This window comes from Pituophis catenifer, unplaced genomic scaffold (assembly GCF_029215685.1).
Source record: "Pituophis catenifer annectens isolate HBS135680 unplaced genomic scaffold, rPitCat1.0.hap2 SCAF_2, whole genome shotgun sequence".
Classification (NCBI taxonomy): Eukaryota; Metazoa; Chordata; class Lepidosauria; order Squamata; family Colubridae; genus Pituophis; species Pituophis catenifer.
In genome coordinates, this window is record NW_027256882.1 from 146,502,782 (window position 1) to 146,517,728 (window position 14,947).

The window sequence follows — 14,947 nt, forward strand, 5'->3', positions numbered from 1 at the left end:
TCCTTGGCTGATGGGGTCTATAGTAGGCTCCTTCTGCCAGCATGAGTGAGGCAGGACAATACCATTGGGGAAAGATGGTTACTCAGATATTCAATTCAATTAATAGAAAGATGATAGAGAATAACTTCATTGGAAGAGGAAAGATTTGCTGATGCTGCTTCCCATTCCACTCCCAGGTTTTAGGCAATCTGTGGAATAACTTCAAATTGTGGAGACTGCAGGAGAAAATAAAATGTTCCTCCTGTCAAACCTGCCCCAGTCTGATCCCTTAGGAAAGAAAGACCCTTGACTCCATTTGGTTGAAGTGATGGATTATTTTATTAAAGGTTTCTGGCTGCAGTAAAGTCAGGCTAGAACTAAGGTAATTAAAGGTTCCTGTGCAAAAGGTTACAAACTTTTCCCCTTCGTCCTGGCTCTCCCTCCTTGACCAGTCTGTCTTCAGCCAATAGAAAGCCGTATGGATGTTTTGAGAACTTCTCGGGATGTTGGGAACAATCCACATTCCATTCTCAAGCTTCTCAAGCTTCATGGCCTTGAAGACGGACACAGACTGGTTTCTTGCGTCCCTGGTGTCATTCAAGCTGTCATCTCCCCTTTTCCTCACCTATGCCCCATATATTTCCTGTTATTTCCAACTTGCTCTTCCTATCCGCCCTGAAGTTGATGGCTGGATACCAGTGAGGCACAAAGCCGAAGATGGCAGACCTTACACCTCCCTTACTCCCAGAAAAGCCTTGACTAGATCAAATGTACTTCTGCCACAGGAAGAACTTGCATGTGTGAAGAATCCTTTTTTAAAAAAATATTACTCTCTTTTTTTAATTTGAAAAAACAAGAGTGTTACTTTCAGCAAATAAAATGTCCCCAAACAATCTCTGTGCCTGAAAAAAAGCCAGTTTATTCTGTGTTTCGGTTGTACCTGAAAGATTATTAAAATCAAGACAAAATTCAGAGAACCCATCTGGTTCCTGTGCTTCCCAGACTAGCTTGGAGGTCTGCTTTGAGTAAAGGATTTTGACAGTTCTAATTCTACAGCAGGGATGGGTAGATAACCCACATATTTTACCTTCCCAGACACCCAAGAACAGGCTGTCAGCTTGTTCTGGCAAAATGTTCAAATTTCAATAAGATTTTTGTTGGTTTGTTTAGCGTATTCCCTACTTTTTTCATCTTAATTAGAATGCTGATAAGCCATCAGTAGGATTGTGTTCTCCTTTGAGCAAATGTAAGCTGAATGTTCTATACTGAAAATAGATGCATCAGCTCAGGAATACAAAGCCAAACATAATAGTGACTACTTCAACGGCAAAATTAGAATCCCTATTTAAACTGATCTGGTACAAGTACTCGACTTAGGACCAACACTGAGCCCAAAATTTCTGTTGCTGAGTGAGACATTTGTTAAGTGAGTTTTGCCTCATTTTACAACCTTTTTTCCACAGTTGTTAAGCAAATCACTGCAGTTAAGTGAAACATACCGTCGTTCAGCGAATCTGCCTTCCCCCATTGACTTTGTTTGTCAGAAGCCGGTTGGGAAGTTTACAAATGATGATCATATGACCCTGGGACAGTACAACTGTCATAAATACATGCTGGTTGCCAACCACCCAAATTTTGATCACCTGGGCATGCTCCAACTATCATAAATGTGAAAAAAAGTCATAAGTCACTCTTTTCAGTTTCCGTTGTAACTTCGAATGGTCACTAAATAAAAGGTTGCAAGCCAAGAACTGATATCTTGATATGTTAATTGTTTAACAGCTGAGCCATCATAGTTTATATCAATGGAAGCTTTTCGACTTTGTTATTACTATCATCAATAGCTCTCTTAAAAGATCTCCACTATGTTATTTGGACCACAGGATGTTTTGGGAACAGGAAATGTGAGGTCCTAGCATATCTCTTTTTCTTCTCTTTACTTTTTCTCCAATGTATGATATATCTATAATAACATCTTGCTGCATGTTTTTAACATTTAATGTAGGAATATGGCTCAACGTTGTGTTGAATGTATTACAGTAGAGATATTTCTTTATTTTCCACCTTTATTATTTTTACAAAAAAAATTGAGGCTACGAACATACCTAATACCCCTTCCTCCTCCTATTTTCCTTGCAACAATAACCCTATGAGGTGGGTTGAGCGGAGATAGAGGGAATGGTCCAAGGTCACCCAGATGGCTTATTTTTATAATCTTTATAATTTACTGATAGTTATTTTGTATGTTTGCAGTGCGGGATGCAAGAAATCTAATCCCTATGGATCCCAATGGACTCTCAGACCCGTATGTTAAACTGAAACTTATTCCAGATCCTAAGAACGAAAGTAAACAGAAAACAAAAACCATCCGCTCAACACTCAATCCACACTGGAATGAGTCCTTCGCATTGTAAGTGGCATGTGGATATTTTGCTTAATCATTTTTCAATGACATTTTGTTGTATGAATGCCTAAATACGGTAAATTGCTTTTCTGTTCATAGTAAATTAAAGCCCACAGACAAAGACAGAAGGTTATCAGTGGAAGTCTGGGATTGGGATCGAACCACAAGGAATGATTTCATGGGATCCCTTTCTTTTGGGGTGTCAGAACTGAAGAAGTCGCCAGCTTGTGGGTGGTAAGACACCTTTGTAAACCCTGGACCGTTTAATTGATCCATCCTTAACGTATTAACCATGCATTCTATTCAATTGTTGAAAAGCTTTCTCACTGTGTCAGTTAGATAGTTTACAGAACATGTAATTATTAGCTTATAGGAATTGGAAAGCAGAAAAGTTGCTGAGTTTTCAAATAATACTTCAGTCAGTAACTTGCTTTGATGTAGAAACAGCATATTTTTTTCCCCCAGTTGGTTCCCCAAAGGGTAGAAGAATCCAAGGCAATAATACAACCCCTCTTCCTGGTTTCTCCAGAAGGGATGATGAAGCAGCCTTCAAATCAGCTGCCTACTTAGCATCCTCTGTGCTAATTTCTTACTGCAGACAAATGCTGCACCCTTTAAGATTATTTACCATCATTTATGAAGGAGAGCCTGTTTGGCCTCAGTAAATTTAGAATAGTAGGACTGTGCACACAGCTTCCTATTTCTGGTCTTTTCTTATGGGGGGAAAAATGACCTGCATTCAAAATAGTAAGAACAAAAATGCATAAAACGATCCTTTTTATATATCTCAAATTATTTTCCTCATATTGTTCAGGTATAAATTACTTAACCAGGAAGAAGGCGAGTATTATAATGTGCCAATACCAGAAGCTGATGAAGATGGAAATACAGAACTGAGGCAGAAGTTTGAGGTGAGACCATATTATTGCAGTCAATATAAGGTCATAGGGTGGTTTAGAGAAATATATAGGGGTCTGTTTTGGAGTCCGTTCTCGCATCTCAGAAGTTTTTCCTGTAGAAATACTACCTAAAAAATAAACATTTCAACACCTCTGGTCCCATTAGGTTAATACTATTCTTTTCTAGCCAGCAATTTGCTATGGTTCTATTCAGGGGTGAAATCCAAAAATGTTTGCTACTGGTGCTGTGGGCGTGGCTTAATTAGTGGGTGGGGCTTGGTGGTAAGGTGACCGGGAGGACGTGGCTTGGTGGTAAGGTGGGCATGGCCAAGTCAATGTCACTTCTTTGCCCTTTTTTAACCTACAAAACACAACACAACACAACTGGCTCACCCACAATATAAAAGCAGCTGTGCTAGACCCAAAATGGCCCCTGCAACAAGCAGGAACCTCACACAGCCACAAAAAGCCCAAAAAACCAACTTTCACATTTTACACACACAAAATTCCACATACAGTTTTGTGAGATTTTGTGTGTTTGTGTAGTTAGAGTGAAACACTACAGAAACACACTAAATCTCAGAAAGCTGCACAAATATTATTTTATTTTAATTTATTTTTATTTTTATATAAAAGCAGCTAAATTTAAAACTTCCTACACTTTAAATGGCTAGGTCTAAAAAAAGAACAACTAAAAAAAACCCTAATTAACTATTTTTTTAAAGCTCCCAAAGGGGGGAAAAAACTTACCCAATAGAACAGGGGTCTCCAACCTTGGCAACTTTAAGACTTGCAGACTTCAACTTCCAGAATTCCTCAGCCAGCTTTGCTTTGCTGGCTTAGGAATTCTGGGAGTTGAAGTCCACAACTCCCTGCCTGCTTGATTGCAGGCAGGGAGATTCAGTTGCTTGCTGATGCAATGGATTTGCAGGGATTACAGCAAGGCGCTGCAAACTGAGGGGGGGAGGGGGAGGGATTTTTGCCACGAGCCATTTAAAAGGAAAAAAGTTTTTTTCTTTTACATGGCTCTGGCGATCCAAGCTGAGTTGCCTGATTAGCAGGCAACTCAGCTGGGATCGTCAGAGCTTGGCTGGTCAGAGCCATTTAAAAGAAAAAAAGGCTCTGATGATCGCGCGGCTCAGCTGGGCATGGGGGGCGGGGGCAGGGATTTTTGCTACCGGTTCTCCAAACTGCCTGTTGCCATCGCTATCTACTCGCCCGAGCCGGTCCGAACCGGGAGCCTTTCACCCCTGGTTCTATTATTTTCAGTATGTTGATAACACCCATTTAATACCAACATAAATTTCAGCACCTGTCATATTCACTGTTTTTTTTTTTTAATTATTGCATTGATAAATTACACTTAAGTATAAACTATGCATTCAGATTTGCAAAAAGATTAAATTATTAAATTAAATTATTGCATTGATAAATTACACTTAAGTATAAAGTATGCATTCAGATTTGCAAAAAGATGTGACATGTAAAGGTTTGTGTCTGTTTCGGCTCATTTATGAATTCATTTGCCCAGGAGAGCCTAAATTTTGCTTTCAGCTGCAGTCTCTGGAACCCAATTAAGTGTATTGTGAACATTATTTTTCAATCAATTGGACAACTTTGACTTTAGTTTACTTTGGGGTATGTGTACAAAACATGTAAATACCTGATCACTATACCTGTTTCTGATTTAAATCAATGCTGTTCTTATTAATGTTTAATTAATCTGACTTACTGTATCAATTTTAAACTTGTGGCACTCTCCTAGCATTGTGTATTTCTGTTTCACACCTCAGAGTTGCTGAGTTGTGGGGTCATTTCACTGCACATTTGTACCTGGAATGGAAGCATGCATGCAAAGAGGTGTAAAACTCAATTTTTTTCTCTGTAGCCCATAACCTGCTCTGTCTGTTTGCTCATACAATCAGCGTTGCTAGTTGTGCTGTGCTGATAGAGGTAGTCCTCTACTTACGACCACAATTGGGATCAGAATTTCTGTTGCTAATTTATCAAGATGGCTGTTAAATGAGTTGCACTTGATTTTATGACCTTCTGCCATGATTGTTAAATGAATCGCAGCAGTTGTTAAGTGAATCACATGACCTGTAAGCAGATCCTGCTTCCCCCCATTAACTTCACTTGACTGAAGCCAGCTGGGAAGGCTGCAAATCTTGATCACATGACCCCTGGGATGCTGCAACGGTCATAAACACATGCCAGTTGCCAAGCCCCTGAATTTTGATCACGGGGATGCTGCAATCGTTGTAAGTACTTTTTTCAATCACATTATAACTTTGAACAGTCACTAAATGAATGGTTGTAAGTTGAGGACTACCCTCATTACCTTCTCAGTTTCACAGAGGGTTCTGCAAAGGTCACAGGAGATGCACAGAGTTTCCCTCTGTAGCAACCTCCTTTGAGCAACAAACCCTGGGAGAGCACTGGTCTCTTCCAAATTCTTCCTACATTCTGGTTGCTGGCTTCTATCTCAAACCAGATATGTCTGGTAAAGCACTAAAGTTTCAAGTGAGAAACCAAAAGCCAACAGAGGAACCTAAACCTGCATAGAAAAGCAAATCTGGTGATTCCTGAATGTGCTGAATCTATATATATATATTCCTTTTTCTTTTTTGTAGGCTTTTATGTACATATTCTTTCTAGCCAGGTTTTACCTACGTAAGCTAAGATGTTCTTCAGCCCTAGTTCTGTGAAATCTCATTCACAAGTTTCTGGGCTTTTTGTATCTTGCTGAAAAGCAACAACTCTGTGGTGCAATTTGGGAGCTATATATATATATATAATAACACTTAGCTTCTTGTTGAAATACAATTAATTTGTTTTTAGAGTATTTTATACAATACAATTTTTAGTGCAGATCTCTTCAGGGAAAAAGACATCCTAGCAGGTCAACAAACTCAAGCATAATACTTGAAGAGAAATCAATGCAACTCATAGTTATGACCTGCAGTTTGAATTAAAAAAAATAAATGTTGCTATTAAATAATAACGCTGAAAACAATTTTTCCTAAATTACAAAAAAAAAAAAAATCTATTCCAAGTTAGAAAAAATATATAAATTGCACAATAGAGTCTCCTGAACTCCTAATATTGAATGAATATGTGCTTAATGACTGCTTATTTTAAAGTTTAAACACACTGTTACTTGGGAATATTGTCAACCTTAGAACACTGATTGACATAATTACTCAAATTTGAAACTGGTGTTGATCATTTAGGGAGACAAGTGTGACTTAGTTTTTTAGACATGATTCCTGTCTGGATATGAGGTGGGGGGTGGGAATCCTTTTAGGCGTATTTCAAATGTAGACAAATGCAGTGTGATTTACCGAAACATAAATGCAAAAGGAAAACAGGAAAGATAAATGTCCCAAAGATGCTTTTTCAAGAGGCAACTGGACTTTCTGGTTTTTCTTTGAAGACGTTTTGCTTTTCATCCAAGAAGGAAAACATCTTCAAACAAAGACCAGAAAGTCTAGTTGAAAAAGCACCTTTGGGACAACCATGACCTGGATGACTGAGAATCTCTATAAGGAAAGGTAAATGTTGTTATACATTTACCTTTTCATATAAGCAGCACTTCTCAGTTCACATGACCTACAGTTAAAGTAAGCTACTTTTATTTAGAAAATCTATATTTATTTTATTGGTATATGCTTGATTTTCATGCTGCCCTTTGGCTTGTAGTGGACAATCATGGCAGCTTTTTCAACGGGTACTTAATAGCTTGATTTTGTATTAAGGAGTAAATCAAGGAATGCAAGAAGATGGAACCACTAGCAGATTTCTCTAGAGACAAATTATTCTCTAGATATTTTTTTAAAACTATTATGTCTCCCTACTGTGTGGCATCATGAACTTCCTGGAAGCTCACCATTTCTTGGCAATTGTGAAAGATAAAAGAATTTGATTTGTAGTCTGCAATTTTAAGCTACTCTGGAATAGCAGCTGGAATAGTATGTTTCCTACCACTCCTCTGGGCAAGGGGTAACCAAACCAAAGTTCGCTGCAAGTACTGTTTAGTTCTTTTAGGTTTTTTCCCTTCTTTTAGCCAATTGATACATTAGGCTCATTTTCCTCTTTTGATTATATTATTTCTGGGCTCAGAGGGTGAAGCCTTCCTGCCCCCTACTCCCCTCTCGGATGCACTTTCCTTGAGCTGAAAATATCAGCCTAATACTTCCATCTATATAATGAACATGGTAGAGAGACTATATACAGACCATAGTATACAGGTAGTCCTCAACATATGACCACAATTGGGATCAGAATTTCCATTGCTAAGCAAAGCAGTTGTTATGGTCATTTATTTGCCCTTAAGAAAAGCAAACCATGTGAGGTTGGAGATAAAATAATAGTTCCCCCAATATTTTCTAACTAGCAGGGATGAACCTGTGAGCAAATAACACAAATAAGAAACTTGGACAAATATACGTTTCCTGCTTATAAAGTGATTTTCTGTAAAATGGTAAAAACTGTTGCTCAAGCTCATACAAATTTTCTCCAAATTGGAGACCTTGCAAGGTCAACTTCAGAACAGGAGTGCTAAGTGGCTGCTCCTTTTGGAATTTGTTGGAAAATATATCTCTGCTTTGCCATTCACAGAAGCACTAAGCGGTTCCTAAATTACAGTCTTGAATAAAATAAATGCAGTTTTCAGAACAGGGTAATGTCATGGCATAATAAGCATTATGAGAGGGATGAGCAAACATCTGTGCCAGAGGACATAAAATGTTGGCTAATGAAAGTAAGCATGATCACTCAGCTGGATAGCTGTGTGCTACAGCGATTGTGAAAAATACAAATGAGTGTGCGTGCAGGCACATAGCATAATGATATCCAACTGCACAGAAAACTGATGATTGTTTCTAAGGACATTTTCATTGTATAATGCTATACCGCAATTATCCTGCAATTCCTCTTTTTACCGTTTTATTTCAGTCTTTCGTCTAAAGATCTGCAAATTATTCTTTCACATACTGCAAGGTTCATTAAACTTATTGGAAATAAAGCAGTTTTTTCTCCCTTTTTCCCTCCCACTATTTAGAGAAGAGGACAGGTCAGTTTGGTGCCTATAATTCTCCCCTCCCCTTAACTTTTAGATGAAGCCCTTGGGAGAGGACATCCATCAGTTTAAAATAAAGTAATATCAATATCAATATGTTTACATTGCTATCCCAAACTAGGCTGGAGATGATGTTAATGTCTTGTCCTGACATCTGGAGGTTATTAAGATGGGAAAGCCTGCATTCTTTAAGTTTTTCACTTTGGATTGTTTGAGGATCTTGAATGGAAGTCCATTCAAACATCATTATCTTGGCCTTCCTCTTCAGTGTACTTTTCCTTCATGTACTTGTCTAGTGATTTATTTATTTATTTATTGGTTTGATTTATATGCCGCCCTTCTCCGGAGACTCAGGGCGGCTTACAATGCGTTAAGCAATAGCCTTCATACTTTTGTATATACCTGCTTAGTATGGCTTTCGGCCCCCCCAAGCGGTGTTCTTTTTTATATAAAGTCAGCTTATTGCCCCCACAATAAAGAACAAGGAACAATTTGATCCTTGGTCATTCTCTCTCTATATATAAAACCAAACGACCCCAGAGTTCATCTTTTGTACATATCACCCTTCTCTATTTAATATACATTCTTCCATCGCACATGAATTCTTGATTCCCTCTCTTGTTCTACCACATACTCTTTTTCAGTAACCCATTCCCACTTTATTCAACTTCCTTTTAGTTTTCTCCGGACACATCCAGCACTCCCTTCCAGATAACAAAGTGGGGAGAAGCAAGCTCTTATTCACAGTTATTCTTTCTTTCAATAAACTTTTTCATATTCATATCAGGCACCATGCTACCCACGATCTTTCTCCTAGCATTTTCCCATCATAAAATTTCTTTGTCCCCAGTCTCCTCTTTAACATCTTGAAGCATTCTACTAAAAGTTCAATTTCATCCACTAGCTGTATGTTTTGCCATTTGTGTAGAAATCATCGTCTCCACTCATTGTGTTGGTCATTGGTATATAAGTTTTTAGTTGTATATTTCATGGTAGCATGCTATCCATCCAGCATATACTGCAAGTCAAATTCTCAGCCAAAATACAGCATAACTTGTTCATTATGTCTCCAACCAAATGTCACTACAAATATTTCTTATATATTTATGTAAATATATGACAAAGGGATGTTGATTTCAGCCTTATAAAGTGTGTGTATGGAGAATGCCTGGACTGCTCCCTGTAGTTTTCTAGGCAACATTTTTAAGAAATAACTTGCAGTACTTTCAACTGAACTGGAAATGTTCTTGTTGGCCAAAGAAATCTCCATAGCTATAAATTTGTTACTAGCAGTAGCTCTGCTAAAAGGTAAGTCCAAAATAAGCTATTTCATGATCTGGTCAAAGCAGTCTTGGATCATAAGCTCCAGGAAAGCTGGATCAAATATTACTTTCGGTAGCATTGGGTGAGGGATAATCCCATTTCAAAGCCTGTGCAGTTTAATTTCTTTGTTATCTTTTTAAATAAGAGAGTTGTTTTTTTCCTACTATTCTTAACAGAGGCATGCTAGGACATGTTCTTTTTCTCTGACATTAATAAAACATTTAATTTAATAGGCACCTAATTCTTTTTTCCTGCAAGGTGCAGTACACCTATTATTAAGGTAACCTACTACTTTGTTTATAGCCAGTGGATTTCTTCAGAGTAATGTTTGCAATGGGTATGTTTGTAATTGGTATCATTGAAATCTGCTGGTTCTTATTGCCTATAGAATTTTTACAAGATGCAGAGATCCTTATTTTTGCACAATCGTAATTTTACCACAATTGGAGAGTAAATTTCAACTATAAAGGAGAATGTTCACTGTGTTTTTGTTACTCTCAGCTGACAAGGACTAATGTGTTCTCTTGATAACACATTTCATTTTTTAAACCACACGAGGGCAGTAGCACATTACTATAACACAAATACCGGTACCATTGGTAACTATTCCTTTAAGAAATAAATCAATAAATGATGCATAATATCTAATCACAGCAAATTATTCATAAAATGAACAGATCCATCTTTTAGCTAATGGTAAGTATTTATCTAAAACATCTGGCCCTAACATTTAAGTAATTATGATATACCAATATATAGTGTGTAAATTTATATCTTGCAAATAAACTCCATATATGCTCCAGCCATAATCTTCTCTTCTCATTCTTTCATAAAGCAAACAAGTATTCTAGGATCAGTAATTTATTCTGATTGAACATTTCATTAACTAAACATGTATCTCTCCTCCAATTTAACCTCCACATAGGCTAAATACAAAAGCTCTTCTTTGAGCTTTTGAATTCCTATGGAAATAAAGAACAATGGGAATTTTTTCTTTATTCCACTCTTGGTTATTTCACCCAGAACCTGTTCATTTTGCTCATTTGTCATAACATTCCTGCTGTTGGTCAGTGTCATCTAACCATTTAACCGTTTACCTCATGATATCCCCGTTACAACCCCTCCTCAAAGGAGTCGTAATTCAGAGGCCTGTCCTGTTCCAAAATTGTCCTCTAGCTTGTCTCAAGACTGAAGACATCTTGCCAGTTTAGCAAAAAAAGTACTCAATATGGGTAATATGTAGAATTTCAGGCAGGCTTACATCAGGTAGATGTAAGCAGTTAGAAGAAGAACAACAAGAAAGAAAAATAAAGATGAAGTGGGATGTTTCACTCGTTCTTAACTCTCTTCACATTTCACCCCAAATCTTTTCATTCTATTCCTTTGTTGGGGTACTCAACTGAATCTGCAAATCCTTAACAAACATATTCCCAAATATTTATCAGTTGTGCCACCATGTGTAATTTTTATCAAGAGTAATAATACTGATATTAAATGTTTACACAATGCCAGCTTCAGTTTTCTTGTCATTTGTAGAGAAAGGGAATTAAGACTTGAAGATGAAAACAAAATGCGTGCTGCGTTCAGTCAGCTTGTACATCAACACTAGAACTTGAACTGATAATTTCATTTGGTATTAAAAAATCTGATTACTTGCCTCTTTTAAAATGTCTTTGCTCTTGGGAACTGCAATGTAGATGATTCTGCTAAAATTAAAAGCAGGCTCATTTTTTTTCAGCTTATGCAAGGAAATTTGTGCTATTAGGCATTGCTTTGCACTTCTTTGTTCCCATGCCGATTATATCTATTTTTTTTTCTTAAGAACAAAGTAATAATTTACAAAGAACTGTTGCTTCTATGGATTTAGGTCGCTAAATTTACTTAACTCACCTAAGAGAATTTTCTGAAATCAACTGCAGAAAAAAAGCTGTTTATCCTTCTGGCCACTAGATGTCGCTGAAGTGAAAGAAAGAAAACAGTACAGTAAATGTGTTCCTTAGAAAATACAGGTTCATTTGTTCAGTGTGTAAAAAGCATTAACCAGATTCTAGCTTTCTACATACCGGGCAAATGAAATCAAGCTAGTGAGCTCCATAGAGATATAAAACACGTTGCTATGACAACCAGCCTATGGTGCTTTCTCAGATCAGATAGTAGTCTCCCTGCTACTGGCAATTTGTTGTAATGACTCACAATCTTAATTTTTTATATAGGCCTCACAGTCCCTCATGCTTTCTTGTACAACGTCCTTCTCCTCTTCTTCCACCCTCCTCCTCCTTTATAACAATTGTTTGATGTGATGTCCCGTTGGCAGATTATGATTCTCACTCTTGGGAAATCCCATTAAACTGTAGCTTCAAATTATGGAAGACAAGATAGCTATCATTGTTTGAACTGAACTGAGAAAAGTGTGTGTGTGTGCATGTCTATAGTAGTCTCTCTCTCTCTCTCTTTCTCTCTCTCCCTCACATACACACACACACACACACACACACACACACACACACACACACACACCATCTATCTATCTATCTATCCATCCATCCATCCATCCATCCATCCATCCATCCATCCATCTGACTTAGACCCTGAGCCTGACTAGATGGCTCAGTGGCCAAGACACTGAGCTTGTCAATCAGAAAGGTCGGTGGTTCAGCAGTTCGAATCCCTAGTACACGTCTCTTGCGTGAGCAGGGGTTTGGACTAGATGACCTCCAAGGTCCCTTCCAACTCTGTTACTGTTACCTTTCGATCCTATCTATCTATCTATCTATCTATCTATCTATCTATCTATCTATCTATCTAGTATCTGCCTGCCTGGCTGCCTAGCTGTCTAAATTAATATAAGCAATAGTGCATTGAGTAATGCTGATTGGTTCTCCAGATTAGTAATTTACTTGAATGCAAGAGATTATGTTTGCCTTCTGATAAAACTAAGAGATGTAAGAAGTGGGGCTGTATGCAACTCATCTGTTTTTTTCAGCTTTCCAAAGACTCTTTATATGTAGCTTGGACCTATAGTTTCAGCCCCATTGTTGGTATGGGATTTCAGGAAGCAAAATTTCACCCAGAATTGGACCATTTTTTTTTTCATTTCAGCCCCACTTTGTAGCTTTAATATGCCATGCAAAGTCTGGTACAGCCCTTGACAGTCCAGCCATAAATTATGAGCCTTTGGGTGGACTGGGAAGTTTGAACAACTTGCTTACCCACCCAGTTAAACATACTGTATGCGCTGGATCTAAAAGTCAGACTACATCAGGCTAGATGCCATTTGGCCTCAGTGATAATGTTTATATAATTAGGAACTGGGGTTAGGTTATAATCCGACATATGGGGATCTATGAGATACAATAAGCTTGCTTTTTATTGCAATGTGAAGAACTTACTTCTAGGCATAACCTGATTTTGATAGGAAGAAAATGCACTTAAGTAGAACAGATACTATAATAATTGCTGCTAGGTAAGCAAATTGGTAGGTAGGATGATATGGAATGAAGTTTCCCCTGAAATTTGAATGGCTCCTACCCTTACTTAAGAGCCTTAAAGAGTTGGCTTTTCGCCCAGGTCTTTGGCAAGGATGACTTCTGGGTTTGCTTTTGTTGTCATCTTGTTCTGTGTGTAATCTCTCTCTCTCTCTCTCTCTCTCTCTCTCTCTCTCTCCCTCCCTCCCTCCTATTTATGATGCGGTGGAATTTGTGGTTATACATAGTACGTATGCACCATTAAGATCATAATTTTCCATCAGTTCTAAATGAAGGGATACATGAAAGAGATTTACACAGGGTTTCCAAGTTGAGAAACAGACATGATGAAGTTGGCCTCTAGTTACAGAGCCGTGGTGGCGCAGTGGTTACAACGCAGTATTGCAGGCTAACTCTATCGACTGCCAAGGGGTTCGATCCTCACCAGCTAAAGGTTGACTCAGATTTTCATCCTTCCGAGGCCAGTAAAATGAGGACCCAGATCGTTGTCAGCAATATGCGACTCTGTAGACAGCTTAGAGAGGGCTGTAAAGCACTGTGAAGCGGTATATAAGTCTAAGTGCTATTGCTATTGCTATAATAGGTAGAAGTGGGTTTGAGTTTGTTTCTCATAGCCATATTGTTTATATCTTAGAGTTAAAAATGTATAAAGTGTGTCTTGCCTGTGGTTACAGGGTAAAAGAAAGGTCCAAGATAAGGTGCGTCCAAACCAAAGAAAGTAAGATTACATGCATGTCTTGGTTTTTTTCTTCTCTCATTAGAACTAATTTTAAAAAGAAAACCTAGGTTTGAGTTTGCAGTAAAAGGTTTTGTGTGGGGTTTTTGTTTGTTTGTTTGTTTGAATGTACTAAGAATATTAATTCCTATAGTAAATCATGCAAAATGGGCCCTAATCATATTACAGGAGAAATGCATGTAGCTGTCTCCAGAACAGTTTGATACTTGATGCTTGTACTAACGTAGAAACCAGTGCTAACAAAAACAAACTCTGGTATCTGACGAAAGTTCATCAACAAAGCATGTGACCTGAAAAGGGACAAGGATTTTATATGATGTGTTGGTCTACAAGTGCATACAGAATCTGCCTATTTTTTAAAAAAATACCTATATAAGAAACCAAAGAGCAGAGGCATCTTTTATTAAACATAGTTTTGACTGTATTAAACATATATTTTTAAATTTTTTAATAATGGTTGTTTTTATGTACTTATTATTTTATTAATTGAAGCACACAGCCTGGAGTCAATTTTTGAGAGATTGACAGCCATACAAATTTGAGATTATGCGCACACTAGTCCCATTAATATCTAAAATTCTCCCCTCACTAAGACAAATGCAAGTGTCCTGCATGGGCTCAAGAATTATCTAGCGTGTGTTGCACACTGCACAGTGAAATCTGGCTTGTAATAGAGTGTGACAAAAGTATTGTGATTCCGTTTTTGAAAGGTCCCTGTGTTCTTCACAACCAATACTATGAGAGAAATACTTTTAAAAGACATATTTTTTTCATGAAGATCTATGTTAGAATGTTTATCTATTACTATGTTGGTCTTAACTGGTCTGTTTGGTATCCTGTTTTCTTCTTCAACTTGCCAAGAAAGTTTAGAAATTAAACTTTTTTTTTCTATGTTGTTTGGTCACAGTTAATAGTCTTTAAACTGAATGGTCATTTCTCATCGGAATTGGATTCTGTTGCTGCCTAACTATTTGCTGCCTATTAAAACTGTTCTTTTTCCACTTCCTGTTTCTCTTCTACCTTTATACATGTCTTCACTAA

At 37.6% G+C, this 14,947-nt stretch overlaps 1 protein-coding gene across 1 annotated transcript in view; it reads left to right on the forward strand.

Annotated features, from left to right (window-relative positions):
- PRKCA (protein kinase C alpha) overlaps window positions 1–14,947 on the forward strand; it is a 198,812-nt gene that overhangs the window by 162,915 nt on the left and 20,950 nt on the right. Inside the window, exons 6-8 of the mRNA XM_070934743.1 lie at window positions 2,233–2,389; window positions 2,483–2,617; window positions 3,198–3,294. Of these exons, the coding sequence (XP_070790844.1) occupies window positions 2,233–2,389; window positions 2,483–2,617; window positions 3,198–3,294 (389 nt within the window). The remainder of the gene's footprint in view (window positions 1–2,232; window positions 2,390–2,482; window positions 2,618–3,197; window positions 3,295–14,947) is intronic.